At 46.9% G+C, this 20,749-nt stretch overlaps 1 protein-coding gene across 2 annotated transcripts in view; it reads left to right on the top strand.

Annotated features, from left to right (window-relative positions):
• STK10 (serine/threonine kinase 10) overlaps positions 1 to 20,749 on the top strand; it is a 200,572-nt gene that overhangs the window by 133,179 nt on the left and 46,644 nt on the right. For both annotated transcript variants that reach the window (XM_077137647.1, XM_077137646.1), the window contains exons 5-8: positions 4,870 to 4,942; positions 5,900 to 6,094; positions 6,619 to 6,700; positions 18,904 to 19,041. In XM_077137647.1, coding sequence (XP_076993762.1) covers positions 4,870 to 4,942; positions 5,900 to 6,094; positions 6,619 to 6,700; positions 18,904 to 19,041 — 488 coding nt within the window. The remainder of the gene's footprint in view (positions 1 to 4,869; positions 4,943 to 5,899; positions 6,095 to 6,618; positions 6,701 to 18,903; positions 19,042 to 20,749) is intronic.

Genomic DNA, 20,749 nt, shown 5'->3' with positions numbered 1-20,749 from the left:
TGACTTTCCATCTTTGGACTAAGGCTTGGCTCTGGCACATTGTCTCTCTTCCAACCAGAAATGGGCGCAAGTGCTACTGTGTCGGGATTGGCACTAACATTTTTAATGTAGGAGCTGATTTCCTTAATCATTTCCTCAACTCTCTTCCAGTCAAAAGAGAGATGAGGTGGCCTAGTGTACTCCAGCGTGTGAACATCCGTGATTAGTTGTTTCACACCCAGTGTGTAATCCCAAAGGGCATGCTCACGAGTCTGTCTGTTCTTAGGGACACCGGCTTCAAATTCACCATCACCTGCAGCCACAGTCAGGACAGCACAGCCTGGAGTGTGCCTTAATCATGTTTTTGATAAAGCCTGTGTCCTGCGGTATCTGTGATGACACCTGATACTTGCCCGTCTCGAATGTCCCCAGAAGACATCAATGGTGATTCCACACTCACGTTCAGCTTTCAGTTTAATCCAAGACCCAGGCATACTGGAAGGAGCCTTTCCCCATCTCAGCAGCCTCTTTCTCATATTGTTCAATGGCTCTTCTGTCGATTTCATGACGTTTGTAGTTCAGGTGGACTTGCCCAAATGTCCCTGTCCACTGGTGACAATGTTGAAATGAGTCTTTCTCATTCCCATTTTGGCTTAAGATACAGCAATGGTTTTCATGAGACCTGCGTTCTGACGGCAAACCCATTGTGGAAAAAAGAAAAGCTGTTGTTAACACTTTGCATTAGCCTTTGTTACAATTGATGGATTAAAAATTATTAAGTGATTAGCTTAGTCCATAGTTTATATTTTTTCTAAGTATTGTTCTGGTAATGTATTCAACCTAAAATTTTCCATTTTAACCACTTTCAAGTATACAATTCAGTGGTATTAAATGCATTTATAGTATTATGCTACCACCACCGCCATCCATGACCAAGATTTTCCCATCACCTCAAACAGAAACTCTGTACCCATTAAACATTAACTCCCTATTCCCTGGGTTTGAGGACTTTGTCTGGTTCCTTCCTATATTCTCAGCACCTGGCACATAATAGCTGTTGAGTTAATATTTGCTGAATGAATGACTAGCTCACAGGCCCTGACTGTATCTCCCTGGCCAGCCCTTCCTCCCCAAGTACTCTCTCGAGGTCATGTCCCCTCCTGTAGACTCTGCTAGCCCCACACTGCCATCTTTCCATCTCTTTACGGTTATGATTAGGTATTTTGTTCCTTTGAATTCTTCTCTACTTCCTCCAGTAAACTTTGAACTACCTAAGGGTAAGGACTTGGTTTCCTTTCTGTCCCCACTGTGTTCTCTGCATCCCTTCCTGTCTGGCACTAGTGATGGAGTTGAAGAATACTGAATACATGCAGCAACCAAAGAACCAGAAGAGCAAAGACAGGAAGTTCTCTCTTACTCAGGAAATGTTGAGTCTGAGTGAAGCTGTCAGCCTGCCTGACCATCCCAGCCAACTCGTTTCGGGACCCTGTGCTTCCAGAGTGGCCAGCAGTTTTAACTTTGCAGTGTCTTGCAGCTAGGCTCTGTTAGCTTCAAAGCAAGCATCACTGGTTCTCTCATGGTGTCCTTGCCTTCTAAATTTATTTTTTAATCAAGGTGAAATTTTTCCCCTAAAGACAGAAGCACTGAGAAAATTTCTCTTTGCAGCACTGGCCTCTTCTTGTAGCACTGGGTATGTGAAGCAAAGCTGGTAGGGTTGGGTGTGTGTTTAACGATAAATTGTATTTATTTTTTGCTGATCCTGAACGTAATACATTGTGCGGGTTTGAATCTGTGGTGGACCCCAGAAAAGCCATGTCCTTTAATTCTCATTCAATATTCTGATTGGGAGCTTTTTGATTGTTCCCATGGAGATGTGACCCACCCAGTTGTGGGTGGTAACTTTTGATTAGATGGCTTCCATGGAGTTGTGACTCCATATATTCAAGGTGGGGTTACTTACTGGAGCCCTTTAAAAGAGGGAACCATTTTGGAAAAAGCTGGAGAGCCATGAGAACCATGAGAGCCCATGCAGCCAGAGACCTTCGGAGATGAAGAAGGAAAACACCCCCGGGGAAGCTTCATGAAACAAGAACCCTGGAGAGAAAGGCAGTGGACGTTGAGAGAGAAACCTGAACGTCATCGGCCTTCTTGAACCAAGGTTTCTTTTCCTGGATGCCTTAGATTGGACATTTCTATAGCCTTGCTTCAATTTGGATATTTTCACAGCTTTAGAGCTGTAAACTTGCAACTTAATAAATTCCCCTTTTTAAAAGTTGTTCCATTCCTAATATATCACATTCTGGCAGCTTGCGAAGTAGAATATGCATGTTGTGCTAGTTTGAAAATGTTGTGTACCCCAGAGAAGTTATGTTCTTCTGATCCAGTCTTGTGAGAGCAGACCTGCTGTGGGTGGGACCTTTTGATTATATTATTTCCATGGAAGTATGACCCTGCCCATTCAAGGTGGGTCTTATTAGTTTACTGGAGTCCTTCAAAGAGCTAACACAGGGAGCAGAGGTTTGGAGATGCTAAGCTTAGAGATGAAATCCACAGTTTGCTCCAGAGAAGTCAGTAAGGACCCACAGATGCTTAGAGGAGGAAGCTATTGGAATCAGAAGCTGAAAGCAGGGAACCAGGAGCAAGGGCCAAAAGACATCACCATGTTCCTTCCCAAGTGACACAGAAACCTTGGATGCCATCAGTCTTTTTTCAGTGAAGGTGTCCTCTTGTTGATGCCTTAATTTGGACATTTTCATGGCCTTAGAACTGTAACTTTGTAACCTAATAAATCACTTGGTAAAAGCCAATCCATTTCTGATACATTGCATTCCACCAGCATTAGCAAACCAAAACACATATTCATCATAGCCAACTTATGGAATTCAAAAAAGCTGGAAAATCCTCACCTAGTCTAACCACCCATAGACCAACCATTTAAGCCATTTGGTGTATTTCTTCCAAGTCAGTTCAACATATATTTTTACCATTTTATTTGCTGGGGATGGGAGTTGTCTATATTACTGACCATATAATATATTCAACTGGGCATCCCCCCAGTGTCCCTACTGAACCTTAGAAAATAAATATTTTGCATTTATTAATATACTTCAAAACTGCAAAATATTTTGCATTTATTAAAATACTTCAAAACTAATTTTAATGACTATAAAGTATTCCGTGATATGAGGGTGTATCACACTTTTCTTAATTATTCTTTTCATTTGATTCACGCTTTACGTTATCTTTCTCATCTTGTAACCTAGAAATTAAGAATTGACAAGGGATTATGATTACTGAATCATTATATAGATGTTTTCTTTCTATATGGTAAAATAGGCAGAAGTTAATGCCTGCAATTACTGAAACCCAACTAGTTTCAGCCTTGTTTATACTTTTGTGATGGTCATTCTAGCCTACTCTCAGCCTTGTGTATGCTTACTATTTTAATGGTAGCAACTCCATCTCTCCTTGTTTGAATCCATCAAAACCCTGACTGCCTTAGACACTCTCTGTCTTTGAAACTCCAGTGTTATACATTGAATGTTATGCATACCGAGCAGAGAACCCATTGCTTTTGTTTGGTGTTAACCTCTCCTAATTTATCTCTGTGTGTGTTTTTTGATACACTATCTTAAATCTGTTTTGGAAAAAGCAGGATGTACAATATATTATATGTAAAAATTATGGTGGTTTTTAAATTTTTTCCTATCGTAATGGCACTCCGAGGAACATATTTATGCATACATTTTTTGCAAGTGTATTTAGGAATATTTCATTAGGGTAGATTCCTGCATTTGGAATTACTGGGTCAAAAGAACATGGATGGCACTGTGGGCTATGCCTCCCAGGGTTGACCCCAGCCTGTCGTGGGATTGACAACACCTGCCTGACCGAAAGGTGGAAAAGAAATGCAACAAAATAAGATACCAGTAGTGTCTGAGCGGTTCACATGGCCCAGAGCCTGTTCTGGAGGCTGCTCTTACTCAGGCTTCAGTTAGATGCTGCTGTTTACCATGGTTTGCCAACCCCCAACCAAAACCAACATTGAGGACTCTATCTGAGAGTCTATGAAAGTTTTATGCATTTTGATTACATTCCAGAAACTTACAACCTCCAGATGGTTTCTAGGCCAGATAAGTCCTGTAACCTGGAGGGGCCAGCCGCTCCAGGAACATCAACTAGTTCCAGCCCCCTCTCCCATATTATTGACATCCTTTTCCAACAGGAAGAAGGTAGAATGGGCATACCCAAATACCCCTAAAGATTGGGAGAAAAAGCAAAGGAGAAGGAGGAGTTGTGACAGAAAAGATAGGATTTAACAAATGAGTATGACTGTGGAATCATTACATTGATATTTTTTTAGTCTCCAGTGTCTTGGAGCAGCTAGAAAGAAAAACCTGAAATTGTGGAACTGTAAACCGCTCCCCCATATCAAACTCTGCAATCTATTCTATAACTACTTGATACGATATATTTTGAAATTTATTGTTTTTTTATGTTGTTTCACAATAAAAAATGTTTAAAAAAAAAGCATAGACATTTTAAAGATCTTCCTACATATTGCCATAAACTGCTTTTCTAAAGGTTCTTGCTGGTTTGCATTCTCATTAGTAGGTAGGAATTGCTCATCTCCATGCCTCCTTATAGCAGTAGGTATTATATATATATATTTTAGGGGTGGGGGTGTGCATGGTCCAGGAATCACTGAACTGCCTATGCACCCATATATTATATTTTCAATGATCACTAACTTGCTAGGTTGAAAACGGCCTCTGTTCATGGATTTGGAATGTATGACCCTCAGTTTCCAATCACGGGCTTTTAGCTGAGGGCCTTGGGTGGAGGAATGAATGTCCATCAAATATTCCATCTGAGATTTTTGTCTTGCAGCTGACTTTGGTGTGTCTGCCAAGAATCTGAAAACTCTGCAGAAACGAGATTCCTTCATAGGAACGCCTTACTGGTGAGTCACAGGGTTTCTGGAAATTGAATGGTGGACTGAAGGTTAAACCTCACACCCCCAAAGAGCATGGGATCCTGAGACAGCCTGGTGGGTTTGAGTCCAGCTGACTTCACCTACCAGTGCTGTGACCCTAGACAAGTTACTTAGCTTTCCCATGCCTCAGTTTCCTTGTCTGTAAAATAGGGACATCATAGCAGCTACTTTATTGGGTTGTTGCAGGGATTAAATGAGATGATGCCCAGAGAAAATGCTCCATTAATAATAACTGAACTGGAAGCCCTAAGACACGGTTCAGTTCTTCATTCATTCAACAAGTATTTGTTCAGTGGGCTGGGGCTGGGGATTGTAAAGAGGAACAATACAAGTTCAATTCCCACCCTTCTTTGTAGTCCCCTCTTACTTCTCTGGTCCATAGCGTTTCATCCTTTTGCAAAACTACTGCTGCTTTTTTTTTTTTAAAAAAAGCACCTCTCTCAATTTCACACCCCAACACTTTCTGTTTTGTCTTGTTCTTGTAATTTTTTATGTACGTTACTTCCATCTTCTCTTTGTAGAGTGTAGGCTCCTTGCTTGCTTATTACTTACTCTTTCTCTCTCTGCCCTTTTCTACCTGTTTCTCCTCCTCTCGCCCGACCCCTCTCTGCGCTGCTGTGTTCTCTCCATCCCCTCCGCCCCCCACCCTTCCCCTCCGCAGGACCCTGTATTCTGGATTGTTACTGCCATCTTGTGGTAGTCATTGAGAACTGCAGCAGGCCTTGGAGGTGGAGCTGCTTTGAAGGCATTTTTCTGAGTGAGGAGCCGCTCCCCGAGGAACACAATGGGATATAATGTAATGCAAATAAACGATTCGGGAATGCTGCCAACCCCTGACGTCGTGGAGGTCCTTGACGCTGGCTCTCCGAGCAGCGCCTGCGGAGCCCTGATTCTGAGCCTGCTGTTGTGCCTTGCTTGGTTCAGGATGGCCCCCGAGGTGGTGATGTGCGAGACCATGAAGGACACCCCTTACGACTACAAAGCCGACATCTGGTCCTTGGGGATCACTCTGATCGAGATGGCCCAGATCGAGCCCCCACACCATGAGCTCAACCCCATGCGGGTCCTGCTCAAGATCGCCAAGTCAGACCCTCCCACGCTGCTCACGCCTTCCAAGTGGTGAGTGGTGAGAAGCAGCAGGGCCAGAGGGCCAGCGGGTCTGGGGCCGGGAGGGGGTGATGGGGGAGGGCTCTCTGGCCTTTCTGAGATTGCTGGGCCCTCCTTGCCTTTTCCCTCCCGCTGTGTTCTCACCAGGGGATCCCCATCTAAGCAAGTGGGGTAACCCCGATGAGCTGGATTCCGTCAGGGGAGTGAGAGTCCAATCTGAGCCCCAGCAGCCATGTGGGCAGTGAGTTGGGGACTTTGGTTTAGATGCCAGCATTGCCGTAACCCACTGTGCCACCCCAGGCACGCCCCCACCCTCTCCGCTTTCCATTTCCCTGTCTGTACAATCCTTGGGTTAGAGAAGGTCATCATGAAGACCCTGAAAGTGGTAATGTCTTAGCTTGTGAAGCTTCTCTCTGTCCTTTGGGGGGTCATGCTTAGGAAGGGCACCCCTCCCTGGGAGAGTGGAGTCTGGGATGTGGGAGTGTTTTCCCAGCTCTCACCTGCTTGGAGCTCACCGCCAACACCTGTACAACCAGGTCCATGGAGTTCCGAGACTTTCTGAAGATAGCCCTGGATAAGAACCCAGAGACCCGGCCGAGTGCCGCACAGCTTCTGGAGGTGAGTGGGGTCCCCTCTTTTGGGGGTGGGCTACCTGCTCCTCTCCACCCTTCCCTTCCTTTAAAAGTAGAAGGGTCCTGGAGGGTGGAAGACAGATGAGCTCATCAGTGGGCTGGAAACTGAGTGCATTCCTCACCTAGCCCTGTGACACTGGACACACGTCCAGGTTTAATTTACTGATCAAGGTTCAGTGCACTGGTTCAGGTACAATGTACCAGTCAAGAGTTTATGCACTGATTTAGGGTGGATGCACTGGTCCAGGGTTGATGCACTGATCCAAGGTTGATGCACTGGCCCAGGGTTGATGCACTGGTCCAAGTTCAATGTACTGATACAGGTTCAGTTGGATGCACTGGTCCATGTCTGATGTGCTGGTCCAGAGTTGATGTACTGGTCTAGAGTGGATGCACTGGTCCATGTTGGATGTGCTGGTCCAGAGTTGATGTACTGGTCTAGAGTGGATGCACTGGTCCATGTTTGATGTACTGATCCAGAGTTGATGTACTGGTTTAGAGTGGATGCACTGGTCCATGTCTGATGTGCTGGTCCAGAGTTGATGTACTGGTCTAGAGTGGATGCACTGGTCCATGTCTGATGTGCTGGTCCAGAGTTGATGTACTGGTCTAGAGTGGATGCACTGGTCCATGTCTGATGTGCTGGTCCAGAGTTGATGTACTGGTCTAGAGTGGATGCACTGGTCCATGTCTGATGTGCTGGTCCAGAGTTGATATACTTATCCAGGTTCAGTGCCTGGATCCAGGGTGAATACACTGGTTCAGTTTCAATGCACCGATCTGGGTTCACTGCACTAATCCAAGGTCAAGCCTTAAGAAATCCTCTGGGTTCTGGGATCTTGGGCTTGGCCTTGGACTTTGCCAGTGAGTCTGGCTTCTAGTGGGTCCAAATTTGAGTGACCAGCGCCTTGACTATGGGTTCCCACAAGTACCAGTGAGTACCTGGCACATATGGGTATTCATTAAATATTTTTTAATGGGATGATTGAGTACAAAGACCAGAAACCTCTGTAGCCTTGCACAGGCAGAAGGGGTATGTAGAAAATATGAAAAGGGCTGTATTAAAAATAACCTGGAAGCATCACATCAGCCCTCTTGGGAACTGAAGCTAGAACAGATAAATGTTTGTTGAAGGAATGAAGGGAAAACTGTTAGGGACCAAGGCAGCTATTATGGATCTCTCTCCTCACTTATTTTAGCAGCTGGAGCTTCGTTGGTCTTGGAGGCCAGGTCTGATCAGACAAAGAGAAGCCAAGGTCTGAAATAATTATTATCCTAGTAATTCATTTACAAATGATGCCTGTAGCCCAGTCGTTGGGAAGCAGTGGAGCAGGTGCTTCAGGGCCAACTGTGCTGGGCTTGCTGGTAAGCTTGAGCATGTCACTTAGCCTGCCTGGGCGTGCGTTTCCTGGTTGGTGAAATCCGGACCACCATCGTACCTGCCTCATTGGGTAATGAAGACTGAATGAGATTACTCATGTAGAGTGCGTAGCACAAGGAAAGTTCCACCACCACCACCATTGTCAGAAACCACATGAGGTATTAAAACTCCCTGTAAAACACATGGGCAGGGCAGGCCATGGTGGCTCAGCAGGCAGAGTTCTCATCTGCCGTGCTGGAGACCTGGATGTTCAATTCCTGGTGCCTGCGCATGTAACAACAACAACAAAAGCAAACATATGGGCAGGGGAATCAACCTCTTGACTACCTTTTCTCATTTCTGGCTCCACCCATCCCTACCTCAAATTTGTGAAACATTTTCTCCTCAGCAAGCAATGATTATAAAGCAGTAATTGATTCCCCCTTTTTTAAGAACTCAAAGGTCTCAAGGATGGAAGGTGTTTTCGTTTGTAAAAGCTGCCAGAATGCAATATACCAGAAACAGAATGACTTTTAAAAAGGGGAATTTTATTAAGTTGCAGGTTTACAGTTCTAAGGCCATGAACATGTCTAAATTAAGGCACCAACAGGAGTTACCTTCACTCAAGTTAAGTGAAGTTACCTTCACTCAAGAAAGGCTGATGCTGTCCGGAACCCCTCTGCCAGCACAGAGCACTACCGACCCGGGAGAAAGCATGCTCTCAACAACACACCTTGATTTGGACTTCTGGCCTCTAACACCGTGAACCCATAAGGTTCCATTATTTAACCAAACTCTTGCATGCCGTATCTGTCATGCAGCTGGGCAGGCCCAGAGGAGGAGGCAAAGGGCACAGCAAGTGCAAGACTGAGAAGAGGAGCACGTCTGGCACATCCCGGAAAAACCAGGAGGCCAGGGCAGTGGAGTACAGGGTAAGAGAGGGAGGCTGGCGAGATATGGAATGTGTCATCATCTGCAGGACCCCGCTCAGGTTTGGTGACTCTGGGAGCACTCACAGGACTCAGTGTGTAGTCATATGGCTGTGATTTATTTCAGTGAAAGAATACAGAGAGAAATCAGCTGAAGGAAAAGGCATGTGCTTCCAGGGGGCAAACCAGGCACATGCTTTCAGCACTCCTCTCCCAGTGACGTCACACACAACATACCTGATTCCTTCAGCAGCAAGTTGCGACAACACACGTGAGCTGTTGTCTGCCGGGGAAGCTGGTTAGAAGCCTGGGTGTTTGTCAGGGGCTGTCTTAGTTTCCCGGGGCTGCCGTAACACAGTGCCACAAGCTGGATGATTTAGGCCAACAGAGATGTATCATCTCCCAGTTCTGGAGGTCACAAGTCTGAAACCAGGGCCCGGGCCCTCTCTGAAGTCTGTAGGAAACAAGTTGTGCCTCACCACTCTCCCGGCTTCTGGAGGTGGCCGGCAGTCCTTGGGCTTCCTTGGGTTGTGCCTATCTCAGTCCCTGCCTTTCTCATCTCATGACCACCTTCTCTCCCCGCGTCTGTCTGGGCCTCCTCTCCCCTTCTCATAAGGACCCCGGTCATACCGGGTTAAGGGCCCACCCTCCTCCAGTGTGACTTCATTTGAACTTGCCTGGCTCTGTTTCCAAGCAAGGTCACGTTCTAAGGTCCTGGGGTTAGGATTTCAACATGTCTTTTTTGGGGGGGCATAATCTTATTCATAGCAGGGCTGATCGTATCGGCATCTTCTGCCTGGCATGGACCCAGATTCCAGGCTCCCGGAAGGAAAGCATGTGCTCAATATAAACCGTATTGTTTGTGGAGACAGTTTAGGTGCAGTGAGCTGCTTTGGCCAGTTAATAGGAGGGAACCCCTCTAAATTCCAGGGTCCCAGTTGCCAGCCAAGAGCCAACCTTGTAGAAGACCTTTCAAAAGATGGTGGCAGGCCTACTGTGAACACCGTTTCCGGCACACAGGGCCCGTCACATGGGGCATTGCAAACGGTTCTCAGGACTTAGGCTTTACCCCAGGTGAGATGGGGCGCCTGGGGTGATGTAGGGTCTTGGGAGATGCCCTCTGGAATCAAAGAGATCAGCCTGGGTGACAGGCAAAGCTCAGCGAGTGTCTTATGAGCTGGCCATACAGCCTTAGGATGGGAAAGCTTCTTATAAGGGCCAAAGGTGGCTGGTGCACCACCTTCCACCAGGGCAGATGCCCCTCGTCAGCATCCACGTACTGGCGGCTGTTGGGGTGAGTGTTGAAGTATTTGCGGCAGGGGTCAGAAAGCTGCACACACTCCTGCCCAACTGTGCTCAGATCTTCCCTTTGCTGTCCCCATGCCACCCTATGGATGGGAGAGGGAGACAGCAGGCCTGGGTGATGAACGGGGCTGCCGCCAGCCCCCTGTCCGCTTCTGGTCCTATTGTGACATCCCTAATGCCCAGTGGGAGGACAGGAAGATGCCCTGGCAGGCACGGTTCTTTCTTTACAGTCAGCAGGCATCTCCTGAGTACCTACAAGATTTCAGGTGCCAAGCCATGGTGGAAATTCTGCATGCATCCGGGATGTGCAACATGATAGTTCAGAGTATGGAGTGGGGTTGGAAAGTCCTGGGTTCAAAACCCAGCTCTGCCACTTCCTGGCTATCACCTGGCACAAAAGAATCGAGAAATGGCTGTTTCTCGATTCTTGTGTCTCTGAGATGAGAATAACAGTGCCCCGTTTTAGGTGCATTGTGAGAATTAAATGAGAAGATGCTGTTAAGTGCTGTGTTCAGTGACAGTTTGATGCATCAAATAGGATTATTTAAAAATGAAAAGAAACTAGGATGTGAAATGGGGGCCTTCTGCTGGGGTGGGGGTGAGGAGTCATGAGCGTTCCTTTTAAATCTCTGCAGTGTATTTGAAAGCAGATGCCTGAAGTGTACAGGAAGGCTTTATTTTCTGGGTGTTGTGTTTGGTGGGCAGGCAGCATGGAGGAGGGGAATAGTGAGCTGGGGCAGGCGGCTGTCATTGTCAGGTGCAAAAGCTCCACTGAGCTTGGAGCCGATTGTTTCCTGTAAGCAGGCACCTCCTGCCCTCATACATCCAGCCTCCAGGACATTCCACGGGGAGAGACCAGCTGTCCTCCATCCTGCTCAGCAGCCCCAGAGCCTTAGCCTCAGCCAGGAATTTCCGTTCTATAGCTGGAAACAATGTCCTGCCAGAGGATTCTTAAGAGTATGACAAACAGGGCTACAGAAGAAAGGAGAGATGTCTGAAGATAGAACACTTTCTAGGGCATGAGCTGCTGTGAGCTTTTTCTGGGAGCCTTTTCATGTTTCAGTTTGGGGAGTTAGGAGCGTTACTACCCTCTAAGGATGAGTGCACCGAGGCTTGGAGCGGGAAGTGACTCACTCAAGGTCGCGTCACTTTGAGTGACAGGTAGACCCAGATCTGGGCTTCCTAGCACCCCATCTCCAGAGCTGCTCAGGCCCCACACCCTGGTCCTGGGATCTGCCTGGTTCCGGAAGCTGATTCGTGTCCCTGTTGGTCTAAGATTCATTCATTTACTCACACAGATATTCTATAGGACAGTATCAAGTGGTGGTTAATAACCTAGGCCCTGTATATAGGCTGACCTGCGCTGAAATTCAGGTGATTCCTGTTCTTTGCCTCGGTTTCCTCATCTATAAAATGTGGACAGTAAGGTACAGCTGCTGCGAGTGGATGACACTTTCACATCTTAGGTGCCCAGAGCATACCTGTTGAATTTGTTCCTAAACCCACCCCACCCCATCACAGCTGTTCTTATCTAGACCGTCTGCAACGTCCGCATTGAACATCACGGTCAGGGCAGGGCAGGCCGGGCCTTGCTGCCTGTTTTCCTGGACCCGCCAGTAATACTGATCAAAAGCGGTGGGTTCTCTGCCCAATGCATTTCAATGCCCATTCCTGGACACCGGGGTTTCCAACACAGAAAGAGTTTATTGCTAGGCACAAAGCAGGAGATCAGATGACCTATTGGCCTTAAAACCTCTCTCTCCAAACTGCCGTATCTTATCTGATGTTTTGTAGTATCAAAAGATGGGAAGATTTTAGGATAATGAGCCCAATGGCTCAAGATGAGGTTAGCGATGATCTAATTATTGAGCATATGCAGATTGAGTGCGTGCTTAGTCACAGCACATAGGTAAGAAAGTGGCAGCCTTAATATGATGACGGGCATGATTTATAGTTTTGTTGTGAGGTGTAGGAGACGTAGAGGTTAAAGTTTAAGCGACTGCGCACGTCAGACAGGCCCATTTTGGTTAGATGCAGCTCCGTCTAACAGGATAGCTTTGGAATTGCAGTGGGTTAGTTCTGGGCTGATTGAAGGCCCTTTATTTATAAATGTGAGGGGCTGTCTTTAGTAATCGTAAGAGTCTGAAGTTGAAAAACAGGATAAGGGGGTACAAATGAGGGTCAGTCACAAGATATTTACAGTCCCAAAACAAAAGCTATATAGTTATACAATCACTATCAGAGATCAAGGCAGCTGGATTACAGTTCCGAGATTTCAGGTTATTTCCCTCTGTCTATTCTAATGTACTAGAACGTAAAAAGAAATATCTGTATAGTAATTCAGTAATCATAATCGTTTCTTAAATCCTAACTTCTTGGCTGCACGAGCAGCAGAAGCTGCAGCAGACCCTCTAGCCTTACTGTCAGCCCTCGGCTTCCAGGTCTCCACGCTCTCGTATTCTCCTTCCTTCTCCCTCTCCTTTCCTTCTCAGCCACCTTCACTTGCTCCTCTTCTCTGCAACTAATCAGCGCACAGGGGTACCTGTTCCCCTCTACCACACTCGCCTCGATGATCTCATCCAGTTTACACCACTTCCCCTGTTTATACCCCAGCTCGGGCCTGTCCCGGGACCAGCTGTTTACTTTTTGTCTCCACTCCATGTCCAGTCGGCAGCCAAACTTAACCCGTCCCTTACTGAGGATCCTGAACATTGCCCCAGTAATTCCACCAGCAACTTTCCCAGTCTTGGTTTACGGTACCCCGAACTCGACCACTCCTTCCAGCGACTCAAGCCCCGACCCTTGCAAGCATCCTTGATTCCTCTCCCATTCTCTCAGGAAACCCTGACGTCTCTGCCTTCAGGACACATCTAGAATTGACCGCTTCTCACGGCCCCCCATTGCAGTCACCGGTTGAGCCACCATCACGTCCCTCTTGGATTGTGCCACAGCCTCCCCGTGGGTCTCCCTGCCCTCTTTCCGTCTGTTCTTCATGCAGCAGCCAGAAGGATCCTTTTAAAACAACTCACCCCATGTCCCTCCACTGTCCAAAGCCCTCTACCAGCTTCCATCTCACTCGGGCTGAAAGCAAAGCTCAGTGGCCTCTGGGGTCCTGCCTGATCTACCCACCTGCACCCCAGTCTTCTGTCCTCCTCTCCCCCGTCCTGCCTCCCTCCCTGTACCAGCCACCCCAACCTCCTTATTGTTCTTCAAACAGGCTGGCACATTCCTGCCTCAGGGCCTTTCCACTGACTGTCTGCTCCCTTGCAATGCTCTTCCTCCAGATACCTCCATGGCTGAGTCACTCCCTCCTTCAAGACTCTTCTCAAATGTCAGCTTCTCGGTGAGGCCTCCCCCAGCCACCCAATTTAATATTGCAAACCTGCTGCAACCCACACACTACTGAGTCCCCTTGCCCCATTCCACTTTCTATTTCTCCGTAACATGTAGCACTCCATACTTTGCAATTTGCATGTGTCTTATAGTTATTGCCTGTTTCCCCCAGTAGCCTGCCAGCTCCCTCAGGGTAGCAGTCTTTGTCTTTTTTTTTGTTCGCAGATGTGTCCCAAACATCTGGAACAGTGTTTGGTCCATAGTGGGACTTCAACAAATAAATTAATAAATTAGTTTACTTATTTTCACTAAATAAACTGTTATGTAATCCTTTCTCCATGCAAAGGGGGTGTACTCTTCAGGTCTTCATTAAACCAATGGTGAAACTAAGCACAGAGAGGTTAAGGAGCTGCCCAAAGTCACCCAGCTTGTCAGTGATGTATCTGGGATCCTAATCCTGGACATCTGGTTCCAATGTCTGTATTCTTAACCACTATGGCAAGCTGCCTCTCCACAAATGATGAAGGAGAGAAAGAAGGAAAGAAGGAGAAGAAAGGCGGAAGGAAGAGTGAAGGAAAGAAAACCTGAAAGCCTATTAGGTGTTTTCTAAAGCCAGTCTCCAAGTGTTGGACTCGGAGCTCATTGAGGAAGACCGCTTAGGAAAGATAGGCTTAAGTTCTCGGAAAGGTTGTCTATTTGGACCACAAGAGTTGGGCCAGTTGGCAAGCTGTATGATGCTGCCTGCCGGGGCATCTCAAGGCTCCCAGCAGAGAAGGCACTGAACAGCTGTCACTCTTCCTGAAGGAGCAGGCAATTGAGTTCTCCTTTAATTCAGGCCTTCCATTGGGCACCCAAGCACCTATCTAGGGACCCCTTTGCTGGGCCAGTCTATCTCCCATGCAGGCACATGGTCCATTTGGTCACCTGGGGAAGGTCTTGTGCCCTTCCTTGCTTTTTTTTTTTTCTGTTATTGCTGTTTTTTGTTTTTGAAACTTACTTGCATTTTAACCAGGGTTTTGTCTCTTTAATGGGACTTGGCAGTTGAGAAGTTGGAGGAAAATTCTCTCCTAACTGCATTCCTGGAGGCAGTGGGGCTGATGGAGCAGGGGAAGCAGTCTTTGCTTTGTGTCCCAGAACAGTTTAAAAAACAGTATTCTGAGTCTAATCGAAGCCATGGGAGGGGGTGCACCATCTACCAATTCCAGTCTCCCTAGGATTCAAGGAGCTCGGGATCCCCTGGGAACTGCCCCTGCAGACGAGTCATCTGCCCTTTCACCAAAATCTTTCTTCCCAGGGCTTTCCCCTCCACCCCCTGAGGGCCCTGAAGTGCTCAGGGGAGGCAATGGAGCAAATGATTCAGCCTCAAGAAAGCAGGACTGCTGGCATGTGAAAAGCTCCTCTAATTTGGTCAATGTGTGGTGTGCCCTGATGAAAACCTGGTATTTCCAGTGTCTGTGCCTGCATTATTTGTTTCTGCCACATCTGCTTCAGGAACTGCAGCAAAATGTCCCAGGGCTTTGTGCTCAAGTTCGCATGTGTGAGGTTGCACAGTGAAGCTTAGGTACCTGCAGGGTCTGATTTCCACCCTCTGTTTCAAAATGCTGTGCTTTCTGGGGGTACAGGAGGAGATAGGAATGGCTGTGAGCTCTAAACTGGCTTCTTAAAGGCTTCTCTGATGGTGATAATGATGGTGGGGGGGGTGATGGTGATGATGGTGGGGGTGATGGGTTTGGTGGTAGCAGTGATGATGATGATGGTGATAGTGGTGATGATGATAACCACCATATTTTGAGCACTTACTATAATGCTTAGAATAACCACACTACACTTCCCAGTATAGAGATTAACAAACTGAGGCTCAGAGAAGTTTGGCTGCCCAAGTTGAAGGTAGAAACTAATTTCCTCCTAGATAGCCTGGCTCGAGACTCTAGAGTTAGCACTACTAAATCCTATGCTACCTTACCTTTCATGATTAGAAAAGCCTTATCAATGCCCCATGCAAGACCTTTTAGGACCACAGAGTGACATCTTTAAAGGGTAATTGTAAATGTTAACTTCTGCAGCCTTCTGGTGGCTTCCAGTATACCTAGGAAGCTCCTCACCAAAGCCCAAGGGCCCTGCATGCACACCCCACCCCATGGCCTTTTCTCTCCAGTATACATAGAATAATCACAGCTCCTCACCAAGGCTCAAGGGCCCTGCATGCACACCCCACCCATGGCCTTTTCTCTCCTGGCTCTTCTCCTTCCATTCCGTATGTTCCTGCTGCCCTGCCCTCTAGCCCTTCCTCCCGGACATCAAGCTCAGTCCTATCTCAGGGCCTTTGTACTTGCTGCCTCCTCTCCCTGAAATTCTCTGGGCCCAGATCTTCCCCTGACTGACTCCTTCATATCACTCAGGGCTAAGGTGGAGAAGCCTCTGGCACCACCTACATGTGGCCCTCAGTGGTGAGCTGTGCTCCTGCGGTCCCATTAACACCTTCTGGAATGATTCTGCTTATCATTTGGTTGCATTATTGCCACTTGCACTGGATGATAAGCTCCTGAGGGCAGGGACCTTATCTGCCTGGCTCGGCCTTGTTTCAGCACCTGGCATATGGGCTCCTCAGCATGTGACTGCAGAATGAATCATTTAATATACGGGAAAGTGGGAAAGAACTAAAGGGAATGAAAAATTTTAAAATCTTTTAAAATGAAAGAAAGTCAGGCTGGTTTGAGAAAGTCTGAATGATGAGGCTTTTTTAATAGAAGTAAAGTTTACTGCTTTCAGGTGTACAAAATAACTTGGACTCGGAGAGAAAGCCTTATCTTACAAGCCAGACCTGTGAATAGGGCGTTGCCTGGTGGCCTTCCATAAACCAACCGTTATTTGAACAAACAGATAAGAATGATTAATGTGTTTTCAAGATGCTGGACAATTTATCCGCTTTAGCCATTTAAATACTTCCCCACAATCTTGTTGATACTTCTCGTCTGCTGATAAATTTCCTGATAGCAAAGAGTCTTCCTATAAATCTCAAACCACCTAATTCCAACTTAATGACATCCTCACCCCGCCCCCAACATTCCTTTTCCCAACAGCCCTGGGTGAGTGTGGCTCACACCCTGGCGGTTCAGGAGAAGATGCCTGAGGACACACTTTCCCCAGAGCCACACTCACACTTGGTTTAACATTAAGGAGGCCTTAGAAGCTTTGATGTTTTGTACCATCCATAAAAGAGCGCTCACTTTTAGAGACGTGACATTTCTGTAAAAGCCTGGGAATAGAACATGTCCCTGTCTCCAGTTTTGTGTTGTCTTTCTTTTTTTTAAATGCAATTTTATTGATACATTCACATACCAAATCAACCAAACTGTACAACCAGTGGTTCACAGCAGCATCATATAGTTGTGCCTTCATCACCACAATCAATATTTGAACATTTTCATTACTCCAAAAATAAAAATAAGAATAAAATTAAAAAAAGAACACCCCAAACACTCCATGCCCCTTATCCTCTCCCTATTATTTATTTATGTTTGGTCTTTATTTTATTACTCATCTACCCATACACCAGATAAAGGGAGTGTCAGCCACAAGGTTTTCACAATCACAGGGTTGCACATAAAAGCTATATAGTTATACAGTCATCTTCAAGAATCAAGACTACTGGAATACAGTTTGGCAGTTTCAGGTACTTCCCTCTAGCCACTCCAGTACGCCATAAACTAAATCTGTCCAAAAGCCTTTAACCTCTGATGGGTCCTTGGACCAGATAGGTCCTGAAATGCAGAGGGGCCAGCCTTTCCAGAACATCAACTAGTTCCATCCCCCTATCCCATGTTATTGACAGCCCCTGCCAGCATGACAAAGTTAGAATGGGCATAGCCCAAATACCCCTAAAGAGTGGGAGAAAGAGCAAAGGTGATGGTGGAGTTATACAGAGAAGTTAGGATTTAACATATGAATATGATTGCTGAGTCATTATATTGCTTTCTTTTAGTCTCCAGTATCTTAGAGCAGCTAAAAGGAAAAACCTAAAATGTGGAATTGTAACCCATTATCAAACTCGGTAATCTGTTCTACAACTAATTGTTGCGATGTGCTTTGGAAAAATTTAAAAAAAAGAAAAAAGGATATCTATGTAATGCATAAGAATAACCTCCAGAATGACCTCTTAACTCTGTTTGAAATCTCTCAGCCACTGAAACTTTGTTTTGTTTCATTTTTCTTCCCCCTTTTGGTCAAAAAGACTTTCTCAGTCCCCTGATGCTGGCTCTGGGCTCAGCCCTGGAAGTCATGTCCCATGTAGTGGAGAGGGCAGTGAGTGTTTTCTTTCTTAAAACCAAACACATATGTCCATTGAAAGACAAGAATATTTATAGCAGGTTTATTTATAGTTGCCCAAAACAGAAGATAGCCCAAAGGTCCATCAGCAGTAGAATGAATGTACAAACTGTGCCGGGACATATCTAGTGGAGTACTGCACAGAAATAAAAAAGGAACAAATGAGCAATTCGCACATCATAAGTGAGTCTCACAAACACAAAAGACTTCATGCTGCGATGATCAGGTGTATAGGAAGTTAAAAAGCAGACAAAACCAGTCTCTGGGGATAGGCACCCATGAGGGGTGGGATTGACTGCAAGGGGATATGAGGGAACTTTGCGGGTGATGGAAACATCCTGTGTCTTGAGCTGGATGGTAGTTATACCAGGTGTATGTATGTGTAAAAAGTCATCAAAATAAATAAATAAAAAACATGAATCCTTAGGGTTTGTGAACTTTGTGTGTGATACCTCGATAAAATGTATATGTAGTATATTTAAAAGAAAAAGAAAACTCATTAAAACCTTTTAAAAAGGAAAATAAAACAATGCACAAACAAACCCCCAAATATTTGTTTGCTCTCCTTCTTTGGCTAAACACTTCCATGCTTTCACGTGCATCATCTCGTTTAATCCTCACACTCTCCCTGTGGATTTGGCACTGTTGTCTCCACTACAGAGGAGGAGCCTGCAACTCAGAGAGGTTAAGTGACTTGCTCAGCGTCACACAGCTGGTGAGCGGCAGAGCCAGGATTCACATTCTTTCCACCGCACACAGGACTTTTTCTCTGCTGTCTCTGGGCCTCCCTTTCCAAGTTCATGTCCATATTTCGCTCAGGGCTGTCTCCGGCTTTATCTGCCCAAAGGGTCACCTCCCCCAGCCTTTGCCTGCCCCCTCCTCCACCACCCCCCAACCCCACTGTGGCTCTGATCCAGCTGTGTCTTGCCCCCTCAGCATCCGTTTGTCAGCAGCATCACCAGTAACAAGGCTCTGCGGGAGCTGGTGGCTGAGGCCAAGGCCGAAGTGATGGAGGAGATTGAAGATGGCCGGGAGGAGGGGGAGGAGGAGGACACCGTGGACTCCGCCACCGCTGTAAGGCTGGGAGGAATGGGGCTGGGGAGGGCCCGGCAGGCCACGCCCCGGGTGGGAGGGCCGCTCAGGGGAGGCTCCAGAAGGATTCATTCTGTTTCTCTCCAGCTCAGAGATTGTAGACTTCCACTCTGCGGGTTACATAGGACTGGCCCCCAGACCAGGGTGAGGCAGTGGGGCACCTGGCCAGATCCTCTAAGTTTTCAGGAGAATCCAGGAATCCAGTTTTTCAGGAATTTCAGTTTTTAACAGTTGGCAGCTAATTCAGTGCTTCCGAAAGCCTTTCCACGTGCTGACTCACCTACAGCATGAGCATTTTCCCCCCACAACTTTGGGATAAATAAATGAGACTGTAGATGGACAGAAGGGACCAGCCAAGGGGCTCTGGCCACCACAGACCCCTGTCTGGCTGTCCTAAAGTGCCGTGGGGACCCAGGGCTGGGCACGTTTGTGACTCTTAAAGCTGCAGCACTCGCTGAGAAGCTCTGAGCTAATTTAAATGCTTTGTAAAAAACATCTGAGCCAGGCAAGATATGTCTGTGGGCCAGATTCTGTCTTGAAGCTGTTGTTTTAATACCCTCTGGTCCAGCTGTTTGGGAGGGGCGGGCTTTCACTGTCTGCATCATATCCAGAGAAGCAGGGGTGGACTTGCCCACCAGGGGATGCAGACACCCCACATCCTTGTGCCACCCACGATAAGACGGCTTTCTCGAGTTTAATTCAGTCACGGAAGAAACCTGAGGCTGGTGCAGATCCTCACCAGGAAAATAAAAGTTGTGAGGAGGACGAGCAGAACTGGTGTGGTAACAACCATTGCTGAACCCTGGGCACGCTGCCAGCCCTGTATCTCCAGCTTTTCCGATCCCTGCAGCAATTCTGGCGGAGAGGAGCCAGCGCTCCATTTTATAGATGGGAAAACAGAGTCTTGGAAGTGAGCTGATGGGAGACAGAGCTGGGTGTGGGCGGAAGTTGGGGAACCATGGTGGAAGTGGGAGAGGCAGCCAGTGTGGGGCCTGCTGTCAGAAGGAGGCAGCTGGGCCGTGGGGCTGGGCAGGTCACACCTGGCCTTGCTCTCTGCAGCCAGAAGGTCGGTCATCATGAGGCAATGGGGCCATTGGACGGGTCAGGCAGGGGCTAGGTGTTAGGGGTGGGGATCAGACCTGAATTTTAGGACCATCTCTCTGGGCAGCCAATAGAAGATGGATTGTAGCTGCCAACTTCATGGTCAAAAGTAGCGACCCAAAAGAATGCGTGCAGTGTGATTCTATTTATATAAAGTTTGCAAACAAATAAAACCAGCCTATAGTACTTAGAGAGAAAACCCAGATGCCACGCAAGGAGGGAGTGACCATAAATACCAGGGCAGGGATTCTATCAGGGTTGGGGCTTGGGCTGAGGGGTCGGGGCTCAGGTCCCTGGGGCACGGCAGAGTTCCCCTCCTGACCTGGAGGTCATTATTCATTAAGCTTTATTCATTAAACTGGACATTTATATTTTAACCACATAGGTGAGTGTTCTATTTCCCAATAGTGATGTTTCCTGTATTCTCCACCTCCCCCCAAAAACCCAAAGCACTGGTTTTGTTTTTATGTGATTTTTTGAAAATATGAATTAGTTTTCATCTAAACGTCAGGAAATGTCCTGTAAAACTCCAGATTTCCTGCTTATATTGAAAATTTGGAAGATCTGGACTCATTTCCCCACATCTTTG

This window comes from Tamandua tetradactyla, chromosome 20, assembly GCF_023851605.1.
Source record: "Tamandua tetradactyla isolate mTamTet1 chromosome 20, mTamTet1.pri, whole genome shotgun sequence".
Lineage (NCBI taxonomy): Eukaryota > Metazoa > Chordata > Mammalia > Pilosa > Myrmecophagidae > Tamandua > Tamandua tetradactyla.
Note: the sequence above shows the minus strand (reverse complement) of the source record. Positions and strands in the feature narration are given on the sequence as shown.